This window comes from Lepisma saccharinum, chromosome 27 (assembly GCF_977018435.1).
Source record: "Lepisma saccharinum chromosome 27, izLepSacc3.1, whole genome shotgun sequence".
Classification (NCBI taxonomy): Eukaryota; Metazoa; Arthropoda; class Insecta; order Zygentoma; family Lepismatidae; genus Lepisma; species Lepisma saccharinum.
Genome location: NC_139255.1, coordinates 38,515,757 through 38,543,737, shown reverse-complemented (window position 1 = coordinate 38,543,737; position 27,981 = coordinate 38,515,757). Strand labels below are relative to the sequence as shown.

At 34.7% G+C, this 27,981-nt stretch overlaps 1 protein-coding gene across 1 annotated transcript; it reads left to right on the top strand.

Moving 5' to 3' along the window:
* The first annotated feature begins 81 nt into the window (after window positions 1–81).
* On the top strand, window positions 82–21,220 carry RpS18 (ribosomal protein S18). The gene is made up of 5 exons (XM_083113359.1): window positions 82–216; window positions 11,303–11,488; window positions 15,462–15,563; window positions 19,108–19,199; window positions 21,090–21,220. Exons 1-5 carry the CDS (start codon window positions 214–216, stop codon window positions 21,163–21,165), a joined length of 459 nt encoding a protein of 152 aa, XP_082969485.1. The 5' UTR covers window positions 82–213; the 3' UTR covers window positions 21,166–21,220.
* Window positions 21,221–27,981: the final 6,761 nt, after the last annotated feature.

Genomic DNA, 27,981 nt, shown 5'->3' with positions numbered 1-27,981 from the left:
TTCATCCCCTTAGCTGCGTGACTAGATTAAGCTCCGTAAATATCTCCTCGAAAGTTACCTGATCAATCCATTGAATTTGGTAACTTGGAATAGCAAAAGGTTAAGAATTGAACGTCACCTTAAGAAGGAAATGACGTAGAAGATAGGCATTAGTCTGTGTGGTTTGCAACTTCCTTTATTTCGGGTGTTGTGGAGTTTCGTTTAAAAGAAAATATGGTGAGAACATATTTATCTGTAAAGATATACGTAATCATTAATGATAACTATTTTTGCAGTATCTTTTAGTAGCTAAATACCATGTATATTGACTTCTATAATATTATTGCATAGTGTTACTGCACACAATTCTTCTGTATGATCGCATGGAATGAATGATTATTCTAAGAATTGTTTTCATCTTTGGCATGATTATATTTTTAAAATGAAATATGTATTAGAAACAAGTGGAACGTATAGAAGAAAAATAAACTGTACATTATTTCTAAACTAAAAAAACGCACGTAATTGAGGGTAAACCTCAAGACATGATGCTTCGAAAGCGAACAAAATGCCTACTACCTTCGATCGAAAGATTTGTATTTTGTAATTAGGCCCAAATAATAATTGCATAACAATAGTTTGTCTAGTATACGTGCCACTTTGGTTTACGTTCATATGTGCGTAAAATTAGTTTTTCGGATATATCCTTTGGTACGTTGTGTCCCCCTCGAGAATTATGCGGAAGTTTTTCATAATCGACAGATTTCTGTTTTACGTAATATAAAATTAGCTCCATCATGCAGAAAAAGAAAATAACATATTTGAACCCAAAGTATGGTCCGCTTAAGTAAAGACCTGCCATTTTGGAGTAGATTCGACGCTACATATTAATAAAGACAGTTTGTTTGCACACACAAATAGCAAAAGAACACGTCGAAAATATCAGTTCCAAACCTAACAATCGTAACCTAACTACGTACAATTATAGCTCCTGTTGTGGAATGTCGTGTTGGGTGCTATATTCGGTAACGGTTCCGATTGTTTTATGATTTTCAAATTCTCCTAGCAGAAAGACTAATTATCGTAGAATTTTGGAAATCTAATTATCGTAGAATTTTGGAAATCATTGTCACACGAAATTTGAACCTTCCTTCAAGTAATGAGCACTGTTTAGAATCTAAGAAAAAGTTATTTATGTTGAAAAAAAGAAACAGAAAAATCTCCATTGACAAGCGACAGTAAGTTGGGAACGAATTGACAATAGCAGAAGCATCTCCGATTTTGTTAATATTTCGCTTACACACTAAGTGAGACCTTCTAATCACGAATATGAAGTTAAAATTTGGGGGTCACGTCTGGAATTTGTGAAATAAGTGAAATTTAGCTTTCCCTGATCCGAACACAAACTCTGTTGTTTTTTTTTCCACGAAAACAATGTTTTTCACAATATTTTACATTTCAGAATGAAAAATATATGTTCTTGATATGGGCCTGGTCAAAGCAAAATATTGTAGGTAGCAGCAGCCCTGTTGTGTCCCCACGCTTTTGATCGGCATTTGTTCTCCCATTTAAATACATTGGAAATTTGATGCGGAACATGCTGCTATTACATTAAATTGCAAGTTTAATATCATCTTAACCTCAGAAATGATGTCTGAACATGATAGTTGAATAATCAGTGTTGTAAAAGTAAGACTTTTGAAAAGACTATCGTCAACAACAGAAAAGATATCGGAACTCAAAAAAGCCTTAAAATTTGCACAGCACTTTTTTACGTCACTTGCAATTTTCACAATTTAAGGCATCTATTGTTGCGAATCCGGGGAACGACTTAAGATGACCGGACCCCTCTCGGATTTGCTTCATATATTCTCATACTCACCAATTGAGGCCTCCTAATACGAATCTGAAGTTAAAAGTTGTTGGAAACTTATAGAAATTGCAAAATAAGCGAGAATAAGGCGTTACTTTTAGGGATGGAAACAGTCTATTTTTTGTTTCTTAAGCGAATATATATATATTCCTGATACTACCACGACACCAAATTTTAACTATGTTTGTCTAACCTAATCACACATCAATGGTTCGTGGGGCAAGTGTCAATAGTTCACAATTATTTTGTAATTTCTAGATCCTGATACTACGACACCAAATTTTAACTATGTTTGCCTAACCTCACCACACTTCAATGGTCTGTGGGGCTAGTGTCAATGGTTCGCAATTATTTTGCAATTTCTAGACGTTTCCGACAAATTTTAACTTCAGGTTCGTCATTAGCAGCCCTCAATTAGTAAGTATGTCCAATATGAAGAAAATCTGAGAGGGGTCCAGTCATCTTAAAGTCACTCCAAATCCGGTAAAGAATAATAATGCATAATAATTCTCCACGGCTGAAACTTTTATTTTTATAGTTTTTTTTAATAACTGACTTTTCTTTCATGTGATGATATACTTTTCCACGTAGCTAGTAAATATGGTCCTTTGTTTTATATACACACATTTATCGTCAAGAATAGTTATTATAAAAAATATATTTTTTCTTCTGTTTCATGTCTCACAACCTCTAGGGCTATCTTATTTACAGGAATTATAATTTTAAAATTATTGTTACCAAAAGAAGAGGACGAAAATACGAGGGGAGAATATGTGCTTAATACAATGAAAACATACGTTAATATTAAATTATCAGATAGGGCATAATGTCAGTTATAGTGTATAATAATATATATCATGCGTTTTCGCACTTAATACATTTTTTCTTTATAATGTTGGTAGTTTGTTTGATTCCTACCTGCCATTGAATTACACATGCTCGCAACCAGAAAAAAAGCAAAGCATAGTGTAAAAATTTAAATTTTTGTATTTTCGAACCATGGCAGCTAGAGATGACCCAAATGATGACAAGTTTAGTGTTCTTTGTGCATAAGCATACTATATTTAGCTCGTTTTCGCAACCATTCCGTTGCACTTTAATATATTAATTCTTAGGTTCAGGAGAATGTAATTTTCGGAAACTTATGACTGGCTACATAATCTTTAAGCTTTGCTAAACCCATTTTTATTATCCATTTACACGAGAAATTCTTACCTTCTTTGAAAATAATGTTTAAATAGCCATCCCATCGTGCTCCAATGTAAAGCTTAGGATAACCAAATGACTAACCGAATTATTTAGGGACACAACAGCGGTGGCGCTGCCACCAGTAATGTTTGGCAATGAAAAGCCTCATTACCACGGCATAACCTTACCGTGAATTTGCTAATTTGCGATCACTTACTGATTGAAAAATCTTAATTTAGTAATCCCATATCTTCAAGGTTTCTACACGGAAGACACCATTTTCGTAACTAGCAAATTTGTATGATCTATGCACTGTTGCCAAATCTACTTTTAATCAAAGATTTAAGGATGTCGAATCGATACCTCTTAAAATAAAAGTTTATGGATTCCATAAATGTAAAATTTAAGGTAAGGAAATAATCGGAATTGGAAAAAAAAAAAGTAGTGTTAATTTCCCTCTGATTCCGGACTCCACCCCTGGGGTAATTGACCTACCGCCCCCAACCACTACCGTGGCCCTGTCTTTTTCTATAGAGTCCCTTTCAATGAAAACATGATTTTAAAGAAGTTTAATTCTATTTGAATTCGCATATATATTTACGTTGAATCATAATTAGTCCTTGTCCATCCTCCTCCATACTCCATTTCACGATCTGTGATACATTAACAACTTTCTTACTCTTATCTTCCGCCATTCCTGCATGATCCATGGTTTCCAAGTTTCAAGTCAACAGTCTTGCAATGCTGTAGACAGCGTAACAGATTACGATCGTCAATTACTTTTGTCAACAAACATGGGTTAGAATGAATGCCAAAATGAAGAAACTTATTATACAACTCCTACAGCTCAATAATTAATTTCTTCACTTCACTCCAACATGTGAACTTCAGATAAACCACCGCGACTAATTATTTCGTGAGTATAAGAAGTAGGATGCAAATTATAGAGGCTTCCGGTATTGTCAATTCTAGCCGTAAGTAGACTAGTGGGAATGAATGCAGAAGTAAATCGGAACCTTAGTAGAATGCATTTAGGGACTTTATTTTAACGGAGTGACTATTTTCACCAGGTGGTGAGGCTAGCTTTTGAGCTATTTTCACCAGGTGGTGAGGCTAGCTTTTGAGCTATTTTCACCAGGTGGTGAGGCTAGCTTTTGAGCTATTTTCACCAGATTTTAAACTGCATGTCGTGTTCTGCAACCGGCCTGCCACACGGATGTGTGTATTCTTTAGTTGTTGTTGTGTGTGAAGCTTACGTTGGTGTGCATTTATTTTCGTGCAGGAGACAAGTACTTCTTTTCTGCACATCACAGAGTTGAAAATGCACCACAATTGCTAATATGCCACATAATATGTACTGCTAATATGCCACATAAGTATGAAGGGGTATTACCTTCCTAAATGCTTTTGTTGTTAGGTTAGGCAGGTCAGGTTTAGGGTTTTTAGCATTAAAGTTACTTTGGTTTGGTAAATATTTTCCAACACGTGATTATGTGATTTCTGGTCTTCAGCATTTTCTACTATTCTCACTACCTGGCGACTAGTAGTCATTTAAAATAACTTCTTAGCAGTAAGTTCAGCAATACTGCCAATGAATATAATAAAGTAAGATAAAAAAAAATGTTATGATTCAGGTAATTATTTTGCTAGCAAAAATAGCCCTACATGCTGTTCTCAGCACCTGGTGAAAATAGCCCTGTATGCTATTCTCATGGTAATGGTTCTGATTGTTTTATGATTTCTCCTAGCACAAAGACTAATTAATGTAGAATTTTGGAAATCATTGTCACACGAAATTTGAACCTTCCTTAAAGTAATGAGCACTGTAAGAAAGTTATTGATGTTGAAAAAAACAACTTGAAAATTACCTTACTCACTTCTTATGGACAAGATATTCTCAGTCGACAAGCGACACTAAATATCGTAAAAGCGTGGGAATGAATGTAGAACCTTAGTAGAATGCATTTAGGGACTTTATTTTAATGCTAAGGGAACCAAACCTAACCTGCCTAACCTAACCACAAAAGCATATATTGAACAAAACTTAAGTACTGAAATTTTGCAGTATGTGTTAACAGATTACATCGAAATCGAACCATGTAAAAAATACATTCGTAGCATGATGAAATCGCAATACAACAAAAGGAACTTGGGCCTTTCTTAAGGAAGGCACAAGAATTAATTACATTTAATCCATTCTTGTATTAATTGGTGTAAGATCATATTTCAAAATTTGTAGCTCCATCTTAGTTGGATTCATGGTTTTCTTAAGATTGTATTTTAAAAATGAGCTGGTACCTGAATTATTTTAAATATTTTGTACCCCGGGTCTTGGTATAATGGCAAACAAATCTATGAAGAGAGATTGTATGTTAGAGCTATGATAAGAAATGTAACATTACATTTTTGTGATTGAGAATTTTTAATATTAAACTTGATGAATGATAAATTAACAATATCGGGAATGATGTCTCTTGAAAATCTCTTGAGTTATGTGATAGCAGTTGACCTGATGGACAGGATCTGTCCTTTAGAGTTTTATTTGAATGTTTAATGCTTCAATATTTGTTTTTCCTTTCAATGTATTTAAAATATGGATGACATATGCTTTAGAATAGAATAGAATACTTTATTAGTAATTAGACAACATGATTGCAATAGACTTCGTCATAATAAGTAGGCTATATAAATGTTAATATACAAAATTACAAAAGAAAAGAAAATTAAAAATATATATTAAAATATTACACATTCAACAATACAATTTGCAAATTAAACGGCATGTTGTATTTACAGCGAATGCAATTAAAAAATAGTACTCTATATTTGATTGCAATACAAGCCATGTCTAAAAACCCATTTTACAGCTCTGTAATGCATTATCAGTAGACATTTACATTTTACAGGCCATGACGGAAGTGTTCTTCAAATTCCGTTACACTATATTAACAATATCGTACTATTATATTATTAATGTGTTTAGCAAACTGCTTGTTTTCCAAAATACGTATAGAATCTGGTAGCAAATTGAATAATTTCATTCCATTATGTTTTAGAATTTTGCTGAGTCTTGCATAATCTAGTGTACAGTATTTCTATATTCAGATTGTGCCTTGTATTATAGTCATGTATGTTAGATCGCAACCTGAAGGTAGGGAGGTTTTCCTTTATGTACATTAAACTATGATAAGTATTTATAGAGGGCAGTGTCATAATACAGTATTTCTACATGACTCCATATCTTGTACTCCTTTAATACAACATATAGCCTTCTTTTGCCATTTATAGACTTTCTTTGCACCTGTAGAGTTTCCCCATAGTAAATTACCATACAGTAAGTGTGAATGGAAAATAGCGTAATACACAGAAAACGTCATTTCCTCACTTACGGACATTTTTAATTTCCGCAATACATATAAGACACGGGCAAGTTTCTTCCATATTTCCTGGGTATGAACTGACCAGTTTAATTTTGAATCTAAATATGTGCCAAACAATTTTACATAATCCTGATTATTTAAAGTGCACGGTGGGTTTTTTAGGTAGAATAAGTGAGTTTCTGTTTTTGTCTTATTTAACACCAATCTATTTGTTTTAAACCATAAAGAGGAAGCATTTAATATTTCTTTATTTTTGATGCTAAGGTTAAGAATACTATGATCATTTGTAATAAAAGTAGTGTCATCAGCATAGATAGCTGTTTTATACGGTAGGCAATTAGGTAGGTCATTCAAATAAACTAAAAAGAAAAATGGACGTAAAACTGATCCTTGGGGGACACCAGACAAAATGTAAGGCTCATCAGATTTCTTATTATTAAATTTTACTATCTGTCGCCAATTAGTGAGATAAGACTTAAGAAGGGATAGTTCGATATAATTTATTCCATAATACTGTAGTTTTTTAAACAAGATTTCATGCACAACTGTATCAAAGGCCTTACTTAAATCTATCAAAGTAGCACATGTATATGAGCCATACTCGAAACTAGGGATGTGACGAAGCTGAAAATTTACCGATGCCGATGTACTCACCGATAATTTTTCGAACTGATACCGATGCCGATATTTAACCGATTCCGATACATAAGATTATTAAACAGAAATGGGATGTTATTTTCAGCATGACAAAAATAAATTTGCTATGTACATTTCTATTGCATACCATATGTATATACATATATATTCTCAAGAGATGCGAATGTACATTTGCATCTACAAAATGTTATGTGAACCTTTAAGAACATGGATTCTCAAGAGATTAAACATTAGTACACAAGCAGTTCTTTGAAATGCAAAACGAATTCCTGTTCTGCCAGATTCAACTTCAGAAACACGAGATTTGGAAGCACTTCAGGAAGTAACCTACTTCTTCTCTTATCTCAAATCTGTTCAGCAACACTGAACACTCAATCACTGAATACTGATGCAGCAGGTATGCCCAAGTATTTTCTCAGGAGTTGCTTCAGGTTTGAATATTCATTTTTGAATTTCCAATACAACAGCAGATCCTGGTTCAGCAATGTACTGTTTTATTTCCGATTTATAGTTAGGTTGATCCTCTGAATGAGTTTGCATTAATTTTATTACAAAAACTCTACAATAATGACGAATCATAAACTAATTTTCAATAAATCTTACAAAATTAAAATATAAAACTTATTAGAAGGTAAAAACTCTAGTATAATCTGTACCGGTTGAAATATCGGATTTTTGCCGATTCCGATACCGATGCCGATGTGTCAATTTCGGCCGATTTTCATACATCTGTAATCGGCTTCGGCACATCCCTACTCGAAACCATTAATTATCTCATTTACGATCGTCTTACACCGCATTAATAGTGAATAGACCTGATCTGAATCCAAAGTGGGCTACATTAATAAGTGAATTCTGTTCAAAATAAGGCGTCAGTTGCTTTTTTTTTTACACATACTCTATAATTTTATAAAACACTGGAACAAGGGATATAGGCCGGTAGTTACCAGGGTTATCTCTATCACCCTTTTTGTGGATAGGGACTGTTATAGATATTTTTAGGTTATCAGGAAAAATACCATCATTTAATGTCCAATTAATAAGATATGTAATTGGAAGAGCTATTATATCAATTATATACTTTATAATAAAGGTTGATAGACCAAAAAAATGTTCACTAGAAATTTTTCATTTTTGACACAATAATTAAAATTTCATCTATACTAATCTGTACCCACTTAAAATGTATATGATTAAATTGTGGGAAACTTTGCCTACCAAGATAACCATTAAAGTCATTGTCTTCATAGTTCACAGGAATTTTGTTTAATGTTCTTGATTGTTTATGAAGAAACTATTAAATTCATTGGTGCCATACTTGCAACTTTGTTTCATCCATTACCTTAATTTCCTTTTTGATTATTGATGAGGCAGCTTTGCATTTATTACTTGCCTTAGCTATGCACTCTTCATTAGCTTTGAGCTTAGCTAATTTTATTTCCTTTCTAATTGCCATTTTTGGCATTATCATGTAGTCTGACCATAATAGCTCTAAGCTTCACTAATTTAGGAGTAAACCACATTAGATGTGTTCTCATTTTCTTCTTACCAGTGCTGATAGTTCTATATTTTATTGGACAACACTCATAAATATTGACAATTGTATGTGTAAATTTGTTCCATGCTTCAGTCAAATTATTACAAGTACTTAACAATTCATAGAAATTTATTTCATTAAGGCTATCTCTAAGGTTTATTATATCAGTTTGACCAAGCAATCTAAAACTTGTAGTTTTTGTGGTGAGGGGTGTGGTATAAATTAAAATGGGTAAAATAAGCCACAGACCACTGTGGTCTCATAAACAGAGTTCAATAGTTCCACAGCATATATCATATTTCTGTTTAAATTAGTGATCACATTATCAATGCAAGATTTCATTCTAGTTACTTGATCATTAAAGTAAAGAAGTAAAGTAAAGTGTTCCCCTGTGCATAGCACCACGCCATGAAGGCGTATAGGGGGTGTGAGGGTAACGCCCCACACTTTCTTGATCCGGTCGTGAGTGGGGGTGATGTGATCAGCATCACGCCCCTGACCGCCTTTACCCCCCAGGGTTTCCCCCAGGTACCCATGTTATTCGACGCTGGGTAGGCGCCGGGGCCGCTTCCACCGTTAGAAAAGTTCCCGGATTTGAACCGGCCGGGGATCGAACCCGGGACCTTTAGCATGGTAGTCAGACGCGTTACCGACTGAGCCACCGCGGCATAATAATAATCATAAGACCTGAGAATATCACAAAAGGATTTCTTTACAACATTATCGATTAGAACATTATGTTTATATCCCCCCATGTAAACAACATCAAATGTTTGTACTTATCAATGGACCTTGTAAGTTTTTCCCATTGTAACAAAAACATATTTAAATCTGAATTAGGAATGCGGTATATGGATATGACCACCATGTTCAAACTGTTAAATACAATGCCGGTAACTTCGAATACTCCTTCAATACATAAATGATGTATATCTAAGGGTTGATACTCGTTATTAAAAATAGAGTCTTACATAAATACCAACACCTCCATGGATCAGAGACTTTCTAGAAAAAATACTAGCTAACTTGTAATTTGAGGGGATGTACATATCTATTTCATCGTTAACCAACCAATGTTCATTAACGGAAAAAATATGACAAGGAAAATCCTTCAAAAAAGTTCCAATTCCGGTCAGAGTTCCTACGCATCCTGGAAAACCTGGAATTTTAAAATATTCCTTCTAGGCATGGAAATGTTATGAAATTTCTCAATTTTTCCAAGCTGTACCTGGAATTTTGGAGATTGTCCTGGAAATTCCTTTGCCCCATTTTATTTGTATGAATTACAATAAGTTTTCATTTAAAACAGGCCAGTGTCATGGCAGTGGTTTATTTACTTATGTCACGTTGCTGTGTACTGTAGTCATAGTTTTGTGATAAGTTTTATTTTTGTGATTGAAGTATAATGCCCCGTGTGTTTTTATTATTTTGTATCGCTAAGAGGTAGAAAATATGATGATAATAATAATGGGTAAAAAAAAAAAAGGGGGGGGGTTTGCTATCCTAAATATTCCAAGTTTTCTAAGGATATTATTCTTGTTTATTTGTAATACAAGATGGTAATTTTTTATAAACTTATATATACTTGTGTTTATTTTTTTTACCTTTGTATTTTTTCTGTATTATTGTAAAAATTAAATAACCTTCATTATACTAAGAAATGAAAGGTGTGGAAAGGAGCAGGTGTAGAGGAGTTGGGAGCCTGCATTAAAAAAATTGAACTTTTTTTTTAATAAAAGAAAATATGTAATGATTTGTATTTTGCCATGCTTACTTTCTACACTTGTCCTGGAGCAGTTGTAGAAAATCCTTGAAAAGTCCTGGAAATGTCTTGCAAAAAAAATGCATGATTTTGTGTAGGAACCCTGGGTAATTTATTTCTAATAGATTGTAGATTAATGTGAAAAAGTACTAAGTTAGTTGCACTTTTAGGCTGTGAAGTTTGTTTTTACCACTATAATTATTCAAACGTACTACTTTATAAAGTCTATATTGAAGTGACTTCGTTAGATTCAATTGTTTGACCTGGCTCCACACTGAAGCAGTGTTTTGTTTTATGGAGTCAGGTTTACAAGAGAGTTTCCCTGTTCATACCAGTTGATTGGTATTATTTCTTTGTACATATTTGCAAATATTTTATTGCTTACCTTCTGTATTTCATAACAGACATATTTCTTACCTAGACTATTAAGGTGAAGTCCGTGGCTAGTGTAAAACCCTCTACCTATCAAACTTATGTCGACAACACTTACATTTTTTAAATGTTTGCTAAGTTTGTAAATTTCTTGATTCACACGATATATTTCTTTATTTACACATGACCAAGGTAGGAGATCGTACCGGTGAGGCACTGAACAGAAGAACATTTCTGTGCAGGAAAAGTTATAATCGTCTCCTCAAAATTCTAATAAACACACTTCCTTCATTTCTAGCAATGTCATTTGTTCCTCCTAGGAAAACCACGAGATCCCTTTACTTATAAATGACTTTCTTGTAACATAGGGATTTTGGTTGGCATTTGTGAAGTATTCAGAATCATGAAATAGCAATTTAAATCTTGGGCCTCTCTCTTATTATTATTTACCAATAATGAAAATACACATTTGTTTGTTGTAAGTTATAATTATGGTAATCTTTGTCTGAGTAAGATTCAGACAACCTATATCTGATCTCTGCACTTTATTACAGTCGCTGGTAATCCCAGAGAAGTTTCAGCACATTCTTCGTGTCATGGGCACGAACATTGATGGCAAGCGTAATGTAATGTTTGCCATGACAGCAATCAAGGGAGTGGGGAGACGTTATGCCAATATTGTTCTGAAAAAGGCTGACATAGACTTGCGCAAACGAGCTGGAGAATGCACAGAAGAGGAGGTTAGTTCTTCTATATTTGAAAAAATATCATGAATATGAATACTTTTTTTCTAGTTATTTCTTAAATTAATATACTACAAATAAGTCTGAAATTGGCCTAAACATTAAGCTTTAGTTAAGAAGTTAAAGTTAGATTTGTAAAATTTTTGAGTTCATGATATTCCTGCACATGAATTAATATGTTCAGTTAGAAGTTTGCAGCTTTGTAGCTGGATCTGATGCCTGTAGACTGTGCTAATGAAACTACAGAACTAACATTTTTCTTGGTCTTGTGGCATCAAGTTAACATTAATTCTTGTGGAGCAGATTATGAACAACGAGACATTATTTGAAAGAAATTATCATGTAGAGATTTTTCTTACTTTACAAGGAAGAATTGAATTCTGACACTTGATGATTACTGGAACTTGATGAATGAAACCATTTTAAAGTGGTGTGATTCTTTTTTTTTTTTTTTTTTAATGAACTGTGCAGTCAATTTCCTGACTTTATATCTGATTTATAAAGCTTATTTTCTCTTTACTCTATATACTCATGAAATTAGTTTTTTTTTAGTAGTTAATCTAATGTTGAAGGGAATTAATTTATTAATTACTAAATTTTTCAAGAGTTGCCCTCTTTGGTTACTAGTGATTATTTTTGCTCATTTGCTTTTTTTTATTCCTTTGTTTTAAAACATATACTTTGGTATATTAAATTTGTGTCATGTTGTTTCAAGCCTGCGTGTAAAATGTAATCTATTGTTTTTGAGTGACCTTTCATCAATTTTTATAATACAGGATGTTTCAGAAAGATTTGAACGATAAAAACGCATTCCATGAGCAATTCAACAATCACAGATCGAATATCCCATGAATACATTCAAACACATCCTTAATTTTTTTTGGAATGGTCCCAGTAGTTCTAAATTCTGCCGCTAGGTGCCAGGCTGAGCAGTTGTAAAATGGCTGCCAGTGCTGAGGGGAAAGCATTTTGTGAGAGTAGGCAGATCGTGAGTGTGCAACTTCAGTTTCATGCATGTCATAAAGATCTACCAGCAAAGAACTCTTGTTGCATTAGTGCTGCGGTGCAAACCATATGAGAACATACTGAACATGCTGAAACGTGTGTGGGGAGCTAGATTATCTTATTGATGGGTGCAGAGTAATGAAGGGTGCTCACATTGAGCATTTGTGAGTTAACTTTGCGATAATCATTGGCACTTAAACTTGGACAGTTGCATATGTGTGAAATTGTATCTTATTTTGACAATTTATGAATAAAATATAACGAGTTGAAATCATTCAAATCATTTTGAAACTTGGTGTATAAATGTGTGTGTTTCATATGCCCTGATTATGTATAGAAAATGTCAAAATGCACAGTTCAAATGTAAGACCTATTGTAGTCACTAAGTTACTTACATTAATTAAGGATGTTGGTGAACTATTTATGGTGGGAAGGTTTTTTTCTAATTCTTTTCAACGTTAATTTATTTCCTTGTCTGTCCATTTCACATTCTTTACCTTGGCCACAAAGCTTCTAGTTGTTTTTCCTCACTTCTATTAAAGGCTTCCTTTGCCATTGCTTTTCTTACTTTGACATCCTGTCAGCAGATCACATCTCTGATGCCGGCCCCCGTGGTGAGGAAGAAAGAAAGAAAGGAAACTTTTCTTTCTCCCTTTCTCATTCCACTCCCGGTCCCCCCTCTCTCTCTTTCTTTTTCCTTCTTTCTTTCTTCTTCTTCCTTCGCACATAGTTCTTTCCTTCCTTCCTTCCTTCTTTCGTTCTTTACCCCCCTTTTATCTCTCCCTCCTTTCTTTCCTTTTTCTTTCTCCCTCTCTTTTCCTGGTCTCCTGTCCCCCTCTCTCTTTCCTTCAGAGAGAGACGCAGAAGAGAGAAAGAAAAGAGGAGGGAAAGAGACATTTTTCTTCTTTTTCTTTCTCTCTTTCCGCTCTCGTTTCCTTCTTCCTTTCCGGAGTGGTTAGCACATTGCGCTACGATGCCAGGGGTCCCAGGTTTCAATCCCAGCCTGAGCATGGATGTTTGTGAGTGTCCATTAATCAATTTCATCGTATCATCACTCGTCCCCATCTTCACAAATTAGCCAAAAGTGGCACAAAAAGCAAAGTAAACCAAAGCAAATCACATCACGATTATAATATAATATAAATATATTAGTAACTTACATTTTGCGAGTATCTATGTTGCTCCTGCGACGTTTCGGAATGCAACTTCTCCCTTCATCAGGCTGTTCACGTTTAGGTTATATATAATTCATAACCACGTCGACATCTCCATAGGTACAGGATATGGGATTGGTAAAAGGTGTGTGGTTAAAAAACAATAAAAGTCTAAAACCCATTACAGGTGCATGTCATAGTACCATGCTGTTTCCCCAATTAGAAACTGCTCCTTGGAATGTTAAAACTTTAAAACTATCTCACAGTGAGAAGTTATTAATATATTTATATTAAATTTGTGAGTAATTCGCACAACTTTCATCATGAATTTGATTATAATATATCCCAGTTATCTGAAGAAGTCAACTTGTTCAATACTGTGACTTCAAATTCTCATATTTTGGTCTCTTGCCTTGTCTTGTTTACATTTATTTTCATCTCAAATTGCTCATAGTGGGAATTTAAGTCGTCTTAACATACTTCACCTTCACCACCCTTTCGTCGTCTGTTAACAAGGCCTACCTTATTCTGAAAAGGTTCACTAAAGTAGAATTTGAATAATGTGGGGATAGGCATATCTCCCCCCCCCCAATTTCTTCTACTCTCATTTTTAACGTGTTAATTCATTTACAGATTGCTGAACTGTTTTCACCCTTTCCAATCTATACCAAAACTTTTCAGTATCAATTCACTCTTATCAAATGATTTCTCCAGATCCACAAATACTATAAATACTTCTTTACCTTCTCCAGGTATCTTTCACCACAGTGCTCACTGTAATTAAGAGAATAATTCTGCCTTTTTCTCTTAAGTTTTTATGAGTACAGCAGAACCTCGATTTTACATTCTTCAGAGGACAAAGCTGGAAAAACTTAAAATGCAAGGGAAATTTAAAAACAAGGAAAATTTTATTACATTTTGCTATGTTGGAACGTCAAGAGTGAATGTATAGTGCGAGGAAATAGGAACGTGAAATCAAGGTTTTACTGTATAAAGGTAAAATTTTAAATATGCAGTTTATTAGCATACACATTAAACATATCCATGTACCTGTTTATTTTATTAGATTAACGTCGCCACCCACATCAAAACTTGCATTTGTACAGTCACGGACACTGCCAGCTTGTAATGAATACATTGACTTTCAATGGAATCGTTACAAGCTGCCAGTGTCCGTGACTGTACATGTGGATACTTACAATTGTCACCGAAATTATTTGAATAAAATAATCAGGTGCATTGATATGTTTCATGTGTATATTAATATCTTACTGCATCTAAAGTCCGGTAACATGAATATACAGTTTATTTAAAGCTTAGCTCATGCAATGTGCCAGCATCATAATATTATAAGGTTGTTACCCATTTTTCACCTAGTTCACTTGGCTTCTTCAGAAATTATTTTTATACAGTAGCACTTACACATTGGAGAGTCAGACTCCAGCAGTAAAAGTATAAAGGAGAATAACCTTTGCAAGTTTAAAATACAGTAGTATTGTAGTTGCAGTACTACAAATATTGGATACACATCTTAACAGTAGTATTGTAGTTGCAGTACTACAAATATTGGATACACATCTTATGACATGCCAAGGTGATTACCTTTTATATTTCGCAGTTTTCTTTTTAAGATAAAGCCTATTGCAGCCACCTGGATATATATGTACACTAATAAAGCAGGTGAAAATAACATTTGCTAGTTAATATCAGATCTGCATAATATTGTTTGGTAGACTTACATATCTTTCACAGAAAAATTCATATTGGTCCATCTGAATTTTGTGATATGAATTTATATGTTTTTTTCACAGGTAGAAAAGGTTATCACCATTATGTCCAATCCTCGTCAGTACAAGATTCCAGATTGGTTTCTGAATAGACAGAAAGATATTCAGGATGGAAAATATTCACAGGTATATTTGTAATTACTTAAGTATTTTGATTGGAGGATCAGTGGATTAGGTTACAGTCCTTGTAATCTGAACACTGTTGTAACATGTAACAGTTGGGCTGAAAAGTTCGTAGACTGACTCATAGATGGCGTTACTAGAATTAAATCCTTCAAAAGATACGTGTATAAATTTCACATCTGCCGGATAATTAGTTCGTGAGATATAGCATTGTGAGTGAAGCAGCTTTTGTTATTGTGAAAAAATGGATAAAAAAGAATTTTGTGTGTTAATAAAGCATTGCTTTTTGGCGAAAAAAAATACTGTTGAAGCCAAGGCTTGGCTTGATAAACATTATTCGGACTCTGCACCAGGAAAATCAACCATTGAGAAGTGGTTTGCTAAATTTAAACGAGCCGAAATGAGCATCGAAGACGATGCACGCAGTGGACGCCCCAAAGAGGCTGTTACCGACGAAAACATCAAAAAAGTCCACAAAAAAATTTTAAATGATCGTAAAGTGAAGTTGATTGCGATAGCTGAGATTATTACATAGCTTTGTTGGAGCGTTTAAAGGATGAAATCACGAAAAAATGGCCCCATTTGAAGAAGAAAAAAGTGTTGTTTCATCAAGACAAAGCACCGTGTCACAAATCAATGGAAACGATGGCAAAATTATATGAATTAGACTACGAATTGCTTTCCCATCCACCATATTCTCCAGATCTGGCCCCCAGTGACTTTTTCCTGTTTGCAGACCTTAAAAGAATGCTCACTGGAAAGAAATTTAGCACTGATGAAGAGGTAATCGCCGAAACTGAGGCTAAAGAGAAATCGTACTATAAAAATGGCATCGAAAAATTGTATGACCGCTATAATCGTTGTATCGCCCTCGAAGGCAACTATATTGAATAATAAAATCGAATTTTGACAAAAAAATATTTTTTACTATGTTAGCCTACGAACTTTTCAGCCCAACTGTTATGTTCTCTTTTTCATAAGATATTGAAGGGCATAAGTTTGCTGAAGATCAAGTCTAGCCTAAAATATAACACAAAATACCTTGAAATAGTCAAATTTTTCCATGTTTGGTGACAAAGGTTTGACATTTTAACTAGCACAGCTAATGCCTTGTGCCATCATACTTATTACAATAAACTAATGTATATTCTGGGTATATGTATATAATACATAAACATTTTTTTTATTTGTGCCACATCCCACACAATATTTCAACTCTGTAAATTCTATCAATTTTAATCTATCTTCAGTATAATAGTATTTATGAGCTGTGAATTAACTTTTAATTTGTTAGTAATTACATATAACCTGTGGAAGTACATATATGTAGTTATTGTATGTGTTTAATAGAGATAATATGTACTAGGAATTTAAGTAAACTATGTAAGTGTTTATATTTTACTAGAAAAAGAATTTTCACATGCAGTATATTGTTGAAGCTAAATTAAATGTGTTGGCTCTATTCATTTTTGTTAGAAGTGAGCAAGCTTTTTGTTACACCCGCTTTAGACGAAAGCATTTTTCTTAACATTTATGCCATGACCAAAATTCTACCGTGTAAAGCGAGAAATGTTATGGCATATTTCATGCCATTTCTCAAGGATAGGATCCATCCTATTTCCGTAGCATAGCCAATCAGAAGCAACCTCTAGGTTACGAGCACAGTTCTAATGGCGGCCACGTGAGATGTAAACAACGTGTCACTTCATATTTTTAAAGCACGATAATAATTCAACAGAGATGAATTACGCTTATGGAATGGTTTTAGGTAGAGAAACATGGCACTGATTAAATATATACTTTACGTTTACTGTGCACGTTTGGAATAATATTTTAGGTTTTTCAATTGTAAACACTGTGCACTCGCTATATATGGTGTAACTTGACGTCCCTTTCATGCATTGTAATCGCAAAAGCTAGCTGAAAAGTTACATGAAGTGCGTCCGTGTGAAGTACTATCTGCTATAAGATTTTTGGAAGCTTTTACATAGCACTTATGCTAGCAAAAGTGCTAAAGGAAATGCTTTCGTCTAAAGCCGGCCTTACTTCAGTAGCATAGCATGTGAATGGAATTTATTCAATACATTATACTTTTCCCTACTAATTGCATCTATGTATGTATGTAATGTTAACATTTTTTAAGGAAGAAATGTTAGGTGTATTACTATGATGTAATTTTGTATCTATTTCGATTGCCGCACATACTAAGTAATGCATTAGTGTTTTTCACATTAAATGTAAATATATTGTGATATGGCTGTCTATTTGAAGCTGCTTCTTCCGTAGAACTCACCATGTCACATTGCTAACTGTATGCTTATCAGTTCACAATCTATAAACATCAGCCTCTCTTCAACATAGAACATCCTGGACTGCATTCTGGCAGACAGACTGTTATCTAGACTCTCAGCCAGATGGGGCTTGAGTTGTGACCTGTCTGTATGTGCTTGTGATTGACCTTTCATCTAATCTTTGCTACTAGCCAAAAGTAGCATAAAAAAGAAGTAATGTAAAACAAATTAAATCAGCCAAATTTTTCAGTGTAGCTGTGTACAGATGTAATACAAGGCATATTCGTAAAGTAAGTACCGTTTGCAAATATTGCTGCTGTAGCGATGCAGTCGCGACCGTGTGAGTTCTCGTTGACGTCCTTCATCCTTAGTTAGCCACAGGCACGCGTGGGAGCAGGTCATGCTTTTTCTTCGTACTTTTCTGAAGGTTTGAAATGTTCAAGAAAATCAATCGGCCTGCCGACTGTGAAGTCAGGTCTGTGATTTGTTTTCTCAATGCAAGAATGGTTGAATTCTTGCCTAGAGGACAGACCACCAACAAAGATGCCTGCTGTGACACATTAATCCGGCTGTGTCGTGCAATTCAAAACAAAAGAGGCGGAATGCTTAGCGAAGGCATTGTGTTGCTTCACGACAATGCTTGTCCGCATACGGCCCAACAAACTCAAAATGTCATCACGTCATTCAGCTGGGAACAATTTGTCCATCCGCCAACAGCCCTGACTAGGCACCAAGTGACTCCCATCTCTTCCTTCATCTGAAGAAGTTTCTTGCTGCTCAGCATTTCGACAAGGATGATGTCAAAGCAGCAGTGCATGGATGGCTTTCGTCACAGGTGGGGACATTCTATGATGATGGGATACAAAAACTAATGCCACGCTACGACAAATGCTTGAACAATGGTGAAAACTACGTAGAAAAGTAGTTTTAAGGTCTGTAGAATGCAATGCAAATAAAAAAAAGATACGAAACTATTTTACTTTATTTTTTACACCCTTTCGGTACTTACTTTCCGAATAGGCCTCGTGTTAGGAATTTTGTGGTTCTCTTGGCCAACAAATTAAAAAAAATTTCAGGTTTCTTCCCCTCACATTGAGCAGTGTCATTGAGTTGTTTGTCTTTTGTCGTCGAAATGTGGCAATTCTCAATGAAGGACAGAAACACTGTTAATGTTATGGAATAATTACTTTAATTATGGCAGTGTGTAATGTATTATGATCATGTAGTATAGTCTCAAATCTGTTATCTGTTTGTAGTTAATGTCAAGCTACTTGGACAGCAAGATTCGTGATGATCTCGAGAGGTTGAAGAAGATTCGTGCTCATCGTGGAATGCGTCACTACTGGGGGTAAGTGTTTGGTATCACACATCGTAATATTCAAAAATTGAATGAAAGTGCTAGAGCAGAAAGTGACAAAAGAGCAAGATAAACAATTTTTTTTAATCTTTGTTTTAATTGGGGGAAATTTTAAGGGGGGTGCAGGTTTGCTACGCAACTGGAAAACAAGGAAATGTCAGAGAATTTGACTTGTCAGGTAATTTTGCAGATCGTCTGGAATTTACGTGCATTTTGGAGTCTGCAAGAGAGAAAGTTGCAAAATGAACAAGCAGTTCACTTCCAGTTCTGGATTCAGTTAATGTGATTCCACTCCCGAAGAAAAAGATTGTTTAGAAATTTGTTTCTTCTATTCTTTTGATTCTCAGTCTTGTGCAAAATTATGGTTTCTTCTAATTTCTGTAATTAATTTTCACTTTTATAATACTAGATATTAGAAAGAATACACAGGCCTGCGTGGGTTTGGATGACTCACAGTTGACTGTTGTCCCTAAATAATTTCAGTGTGCTGATTCCAAAAATGAAATCCATTTTTACCCATCACGGTCTAGTTTTTTTAGAAAATTGCAATATATTAAGTGCCTTTATTTCACAATAAAATGTGTAGTTCCACGATTTCCTCAATAGATGGCTGGCTCTGTTTAAAAGATGATAAAATATTGGTTTTCTAGAATGCAAATCCTCCAATTTTGAACTATAAATGCAAAATGCACAAAGTAGTAAGCATTTAATCCATCTTCTATTTTCACAAGACACATTGACATGAAAATTGTAAACTTTGATTACATAAGTTCCATTTTCGAAATCCCTCGTGAAAATATCCTTCACAAAATGCCCAAAACTCAATGTTACGATGTAGTGGGTTGATTGAATTTTATGATGTGGAGAAAAATCCTGATCTACGGAAAACTCCTGACGTGATGGTAAGACATTTATGTCATGTGATAACTTTGATTGTGAAATTGTGAAAAATCCTGACGTGATGGGGAACAAAGGGATGTCATTTCCGTGACCAGCATTCAAAATACTTCTAGAATCACCTATTGATTTGAAATCATCCGATTTTTTTTCACAATTGCAGACTGGTGATATCAAAGTAAAACTTGCAGTCCAGATATCTGATTGATAACTAAAGTACGTTGACAATATGATCATAATTATCGGAAAGTTGGTGAAGATGAGGTTATCGTCTATTATTTTATAGACCTTAGTCTTGTTGGCATTTCCTATAGAATTCCTATATGCAACAAAAATTTCTCCAGGTGCTGTGTACTTATAAATGTAAGCAAAAAAAGCAGCATTTTGTACAATATAAATCTGCCAGAAAGAAAAATTTTGCATGGTTTATTAACTTTTTATATTGTGGAGATCTGTTATGGTGAAATAATGTACCACTGTTACCTTAGCCTGAAGGCTAGATGCACATGATTGTAACCGATTGTAATTTTACATTTTACTCTTCAAATTTTTACATGTTCTTGTGTGTGCAGAATGAAATTTGCTAAAAAAAAAAAAAAAAAAAAAAAAAAAAAAAAAAAAAAAAAAAAAAAAAAGTTGTCAAAGTGAATATTCATAATAATTAACAGAATATATATTTAATTGAAAAACACAAGGTTCAAAATAAAAAAATCATGATGATAAAAATGTGGAAAAATTTAATTTTGGGACTGGAATATCTGGAAATTTCAGGAATTTCATATTCAAAAATCCGTAGCAACCCTGATTTACCACTTGGGTTTTCCCTGGGCTCTTACTGCTTTCATTTCAAAATTTTGGGAGGGACTGTAATGCCATCACCCCCCCCCTCCCCCCGAATATGCCAGTGGTATTTCCAATTAATTTCTTGTTTTGGCATTCAATTTAAGGAATATAAATTAAATTATCTTATATTTTTCTCTGCAGTCTGAGAGTAAGAGGCCAACACACCAAGACAACAGGTCGCAGAGGAAGAACTGTCGGTGTGTCCAAGAAGAAGTAAGGCTGGTGATGTGTTTTGTATAATTAACGTGTAAAAATAAATATTCAGGAGAAAATTGTTTTTCATTACCAATTCTTTTATCACTTCCGATGTTGAATTAAGTTAGTTACCTAGAATGTCGAGTAAGGCTGAACTGATACCGATACTCGTAAAATTCGATTTTAAAATAAGAGAGGCTAGATACAGAGTCATGCTAAGTCATGACATCACATTATTCTCATGTAGCATAACAACACTTTAAAATGTCTTTGTAACTTGTGTGTGTGGGAGATAACTCTCTTGTCCCAGAGGATGCAAAGAAAGGTTTTTGAAATGTTGCAAGACTTTTTAAAGTGTTGCGTTTACACCAAAAAATTGGTGGATTGTATCTCTTCATGTAAACACTATTGATTCCTGTCATTTGGGTTAACGTGAAGAGGGAGAAAGGGGAGGTGTATATGCAAATACAGTTATTTAAAATAATGCATCTTTATTCTATGCTGTCCCATCATTCTGTGTCATTTGCAAAAAAAAACAATCTGCGGTATTGGCCGATACCAACAGTCACATTAAAGACACAGAAGGGAAGAAACTGTTGAAGCCACCTTCTTCTGCCTTTCTTCAGAACTCCACAATCATCTGGCACGGAAACAGCCTAGCATGATGATAATGCTGGTTTTGAAAATGTCCTTTCTTGCCCCACGAGTATGCGAGCAAGAATTGGAAACAAATGATTTCTTTTATTTCCACACCAGGTAGTTACATGCTTTCGAGAAGTTAGGTCTCAGCTTTCACTTCATCCAGCCTATGACCTTGTCAATCATCTGCTTCCCAGGGGGGGTTGGGTTTGTCCAGCATTTCTCAGAAAACTACATGCAGAAACGTTTTCCAATATGCCACAAGGAAGGGTGAACAAACTTTTGAAAAGGACAAATGCTGCTCTTGGTTTTGGTATTACATGATGGCTGCTCACTGGGAATTTTACTTCGTAGATATGAAAAATTGCAACTTCTATTAATCCAAATCCCATTGAATGTATACATATTTATAAATTCAGAGTTTAACTTTTGTGTTAAAATAGTTAAAATTTGTTCAAAGCATTTATGAAAATTGGTATGTAAATAATAATCTCCAATTATATGAATGAATTTACCAATAAATTTGCTTTGGAATATTCAAGAATTATATCAGAATATTAAAATAGACGTTATGTAATCAAAAAAATACAGTCTCATAATTTTTGCAAAATAAAAATAAAGTTTGAAGTTTGCATGATTTGCAAGATAATTAGACTCCGCGAAAATGTAGTGTGGGATTTTTTGCAGACCCCGTGAAAGACCAAAATGCCAGAAAAGTAGATGGTATCTATAGATGAATTCCAACCAATACTGTTCAATACTGATGCTGCCCGGGTGGGTCCAGTTTTCCCCATGCGGGTTTTTTCAGAAAAAAAAAACAATTTTTCAAGAAAAGGTTGTGAAATAATGCTTTAAATACTGGAGGTTCTACAATTGTAGAAATATTTTGTAAAACTTGTACTGAAAAGGCTTAGCAGAGCTTATAATATAAAAAATAATGATGCAGCACAAGTCATAGTGGTTTTTTTCAGGCTATTTTCCTCAAATCGTGCTAGAAATGGATTTTCAATAGAAATGAAAATAATATATATACCCAAGAAACAAAAAGATGAAAGTACCAGAAATTTTTAAAATAAAACATTTGCATTGCATACTTGAACAAAGCTTATACTTTTGAAATGTGGTAGCACTTTGGTCATTAGTCACTTCCTAATGGGGGGGAAGTGGCACATCACAGTTTCAACTGTGATGATCAACAATCAATTTTTGCATGTTTAAAGCATCACAAGGGAGAATTTAGTATGTTTTATTGAAATGCTGTTAATTGTGGCATAATTAAATCTGAACACTATAAATTATTTTTCTCATCATAATGTGTTGCTTGCCTATGCAAGATAAAATATTATTCATGTCTGGTCAGGAGCTGTATACCCTTGTAAGTCGTACACCTTCATGATCTACCACAATTTCTGGTTTTCTTTTTCTCCCTTTTTTTAAGGGGTAGGGTACTGGAGTAAATACAGTGTATTTGTATACTTTCATTTTTTGACATTTTCAAATCTTCGAATAGACTAGTTTTGAGTTTTGTGCATGAAACTTAACAGGAAAATTATGGACTTGCACAGTATAGATTCTACTTCTTAATCATAAAAAAAAAAAGCAATAATTTTCTTAGCCCAGTACTATAACTAACATATAAATAAGATGTCTGAATAATAATAAGACAATAAAATTATCAAAATATGATGGGTGGTGGGTGGGAAGAGAGGTGTAAGTCATCTATTTAGTGGCCATGATAACTACTATAAATTTAGAATCATTTAGGTAAAATTATTTCTGCAGGTAGAAAAATTGGTCAATGTGTTTCAAAGATGATGGATGAAAAACTGATTTTTTCCCCCATGTTTTCCCTCTATGCTATGCTCTAAAATATTTTCAAAACTTTTGGAGTATAAGGAATTAAACAGTGATTTTAGGAGAGGAGAGGTGGTAAAATCATGAATGTTTTATTTATGATAAACGCCATTTGAGAAAATTTGGTCACCATGTTTAAAGATAGTACGCGTGAGACTGGTTTAACATGTCTTGGGAGAGCTTTAAATTATGCACTAGGTTACATTTCCGTAGATTAACAAAAACAGGTCTCGGCAATGTTACGGCATCACTTGAGTTTTATAAAAACACTGTAATATAGTGTGTGTTTTAGGGAAGGTGGGGGTAAGTCCCCAATTTTGAGACCATGATAACTGCAGCATATTTAGAGGAGCTGAAATTAATCAAAACAAGATACACCTTGAGAATGATTTTTGTTTTGCATTTGCATTTGTTTAAAGCATTGCAAGATTGTAGATTAAAAATGAGTTTTTCTCTGCCTAAACTATATTTTTGGATATAAGAAAAGAGAGCAGGCTCTTTGAGAATTTTAGAGCATCACTTAAGCTATAGTCTGACAAGAAATGTTTTGAAATACAGTTCATTTTGAACAAAATCAGTCTTGACAATGAAATATGGGAAAAAACAACTGTGATAAACTGCAAACAAACTATACTGAAGCAGATTTAAAACATTGTGTTGCATTGTATATTTGGATTATTTAATGGTCTATGGCAGCTTGTATGGAAATGAAATACAGTAAAACCTCGTTAAGCCAGACTTCACTTAATCCAGACAGGCAAGAGGGGAAAAAAATTATAATAATAAATAGCAGAATGCAAGGTTTTAAATGTAGCTAGAAGTACTGCATTGTCGTATTGCTTTACATTTTACTGTACTGTATAGTGTATTTAGGCCTATGCCCTTAAAATACATCATAATGAACGTGTTTGTTGCTATAAACTGAGTTTTAATGCACTTTCTACTGTTCTTTTAGGTTATTTCAGTTAATCCGGACCTTTGTTAAACAGGTCAACTTATCCCCCCATTAGATTTGATTAACAAGGTTTTACTGTAATTGAGGTAAGAAAATGTATGTATCGCTGTAGCATATATAATGCATTCCAACATAGGCACAATACTGCATTCACAAAGTAATGTTTTTCATAAACTGAAGTTCAGAATGGAATATTCATTAATAGTATTTACTAAAAATGTGCTGCATGTTGAAAAACGTATACTATATAATGTGCTTAAATTTCAGTATCTTTGCAGAGGGAAGAAAGTAACAAATCTAATTGATAAAATTGAAAGCGCGCTGTAAAAAAGTTCGTTATTGCTTTTTTTCTGGGAAGAATGGTTCCGGCACTATTCAAGTTCATTTGTTATTTTACTGTGTTGCTTGTTAATGTGTTCGTCGTAACAACTGCTCAGAATTATGTTAGGTTCATAAATGATGATGCATCCAAGCAGTAGCGACAATTGGGTTCCTAATCTTGGGTGGGGTGGTGGAGGACAATTCATTTCCCTTTATACATAAGGTTTAGCATGGTGGGGGGGCAAAATTAGCAAAAAAAGAAGGGAGGAAGGGTAACTGCTCACCCCTCCCCCTTACCGCCGTCACTGCATCCAAGTATACACACATGCATTTCGTTTGTTTGTTTGATTTGGTTTATTTTATTTTTATTTTCTGCTACATTTGTTTGATCACAAAAATGAGAGAGAATGAGTGATGTGATTAAATTGATGAAAATAATATTCATGCCCAGGCTGGGATTTGAACCTGGGACCTCTGGCATCATAGGCATTTCTCTTGTTAAAATAAGTCCTCACCTATAGTAAGGTGCCAGTATGGAGTATTGTTTTTGGCTGCCCCCAAAACACTGCTTATAACATATTTTGTAACCCCCATCCCTCCCGGTAGTCTGATTGTTGGATGCACTAAAGTATGTGCCCCCTTAGGGAATGCAACCTTGAAAACTGATCACACAGCAACAGCATTAAGTATTACACCATCCAGGAAGAGTAGAATCAAACTGTTGGACAAATATTTTAGAACGGATCATTTCAACAGAAAGGTTAACTGGCACTCGGTCAACTATACCCTGTCTCAGTTATCTCTGGAACAAGGCCATGCATAGCATCAGAAAAGGGGAGGAAATCAAGTGGACAGAGTGAAGCAGTACATGCTGTTGCAAAGGCTGGTAGCTGTAGTCACTTACCCCTTCTCCACACAATCCAGTTCCCTCTCATGTTCATTGGTAGAGCGGTCTCACGTCACTACTTGCGCAGAGACTTGTTTTCGTTTGCCTGCTCTAGAGATAGTTGGGACAGGGTATAAAGCAATACAAATTGAATGTTAGGATATATTACTACCACAGGGAAAATTTATTTCATTTTTAAACATAACCTGAAAAAAAACCAATAAAACTCAGTTCTGCCCAGGTTTTCTCGAGTTTTATCTGAAAAAACCCAAAGTAACCCACCCGAGTTGGGTTTTTCGAAGGAAAAAAAACGGCAAAATGCCAACCCTGGATGCCACTGGTATCGGCTTGACCCTAATATCTGCATAGGAACATCCATGACCAGGAAAGAACTCAAACCTGCAATCTTTGGTAGTGGGTTTATATTAAATATACCTTAATTCGCACAACACAAAATTTAATTTTTTAAAAAAATGTATTTGGGTGGTAAGGGTGTGCAGTGGCCACCTTCACAACTATTTTCTTTTTTTACAATACAAGAATTTTATTTTCCTAAACAGTATACAAGATATGGTTACATAGAACAATTATTATTTTATGTATATGGATGGATAGAAAAAAAAAGTCAAACTACTTTTGGAGGTATGCACTTATGCCCTGGTACCTGATAATTAACCCAGGGCGTCAGTTCTGCGAATTTTTTACGGATTCCCCTGCTTTTCTTTGATTCATCCTTTATTTTCCATTTTCTTTTATTACAATAATTCACCGAGACATTGGCAAGAATGCCCCAGTGTGAAGAACCAAATTTGTTCGGTTTTCCTGAACAAAGTTGGTTTTGCATCATTCTACAAGGTAAGAAGATTAAGATAAAGGTTAGAAATAGTAGGAAGTAAATAAGTGTTAGTGTTTAACATTAATATTATTTATGATCACAGATACGAAATTACATAAATGTGTAATTGGGTGGGTAATGATTTGTTAGGATAAGTTTTATTGTGTGTCGTGTGCATTAGTGTTGATGAATGAGATAAGGAATAGACATTAACACGATTCTATGAATGTTAAGCAGGGTCTATGTTCTAGTATGTTATGTTTGAGATAGTGAGAGTATTATTGGCTTTGAGATGTAAGTATTAATACTAGGAAGGGATATGAAAGAGCGAGTGGTGCTTGATACAGGGAGACTTGCGGGAGACCAGCAAGAGTTGGTCAGACTGGGATGAACATCGGTACGACGGTTGGTACCCGGGACATCATCAGGAAGGAAAGAAGTAGGGAGATTTCCTGGGAAGTATTGGGTACATTAGTACGTTCGGTAGTGGAAATATGGAGAATTGTCAAGAATCAGTGAGAGAAGTTTGCAGAGTGTTTAGTAACGAGAATAAAGAAGGGGGTGTAAGATTACAGTTTAAGAAAGAAACGAAAAAGAAAAATCTGGGTTAAATTCGGTTGGTTCCTGGGTCGAATCCTTGCAGTGTTATCCTTTACCTTTCTCCGGGGAGGCGTAACCTTTTTTTCGTTTTGGCGTATCACTGTCTTGTGTATTAGTGTCTCCTTCTTGATGTTCCTGTGGGATGTTCTGCTTCATTATCCTCTTGGTGATCTTAGTCCGAAAGAGGGATGTCCTGTTGTTGAGTTTGTCAAAGGTGGATTCTTTGTGATCTTCTGGGGGGTATATTACATTCCGGATGTAGGGGTTGAATGGGGAGGTGAGTGATGCCGGATTTGAAGAGGGAATGTTCCTCTTTCGACACCGGGGTTGTTAAGTCGTTTAGTAATGTAACTGGTACGTGTTGAAGTTTGGTAGCTTTTGTCTTAAATCTTCGATTTGTTTGTTCGATATGTGGCAAAAGAAGGCTTTATGTTCCGGTGTGTCTGTCTCGGTTGTACATTTCAGGCATTTATCAGTCTGTCTGAGGTTGTGGTTATTTAGGTGTTGACCGTAGGGACCGTGACCTGTTAGGAAATGTATGAGACCTCTCGTGGGATGGAAATGGTCCATCAAAAGTCGTTCTTTTATGTTTGGAAGGAAGCTGTGAAGTCTCCTTCCTTGCGTAGCTTGTGTCCATTCCTGTTGCCAGACGCTAAACAAGTGGTGGTAAATTTCTGGTACCGTGACAGGGTGTATTCCAATTAGTTTATAGATTTCGTCCTCTTGTCCATTTCTAAAGTAATATTTT

Excerpts from the sequence above, each read along its gene's own strand:
- RpS18 (XM_083113359.1), top strand. Across the intron at positions 11,489-15,461 it reads GAGAATGCACAGAAGAGGAG|GTAGAAAAGGTTATCACCAT; the intron begins GTTAGTTCTTCT and ends TTTTTTTCACAG. Across the intron at positions 19,200-21,089 it reads GGAATGCGTCACTACTGGGG|TCTGAGAGTAAGAGGCCAAC; the intron begins GTAAGTGTTTGG and ends TTTTCTCTGCAG.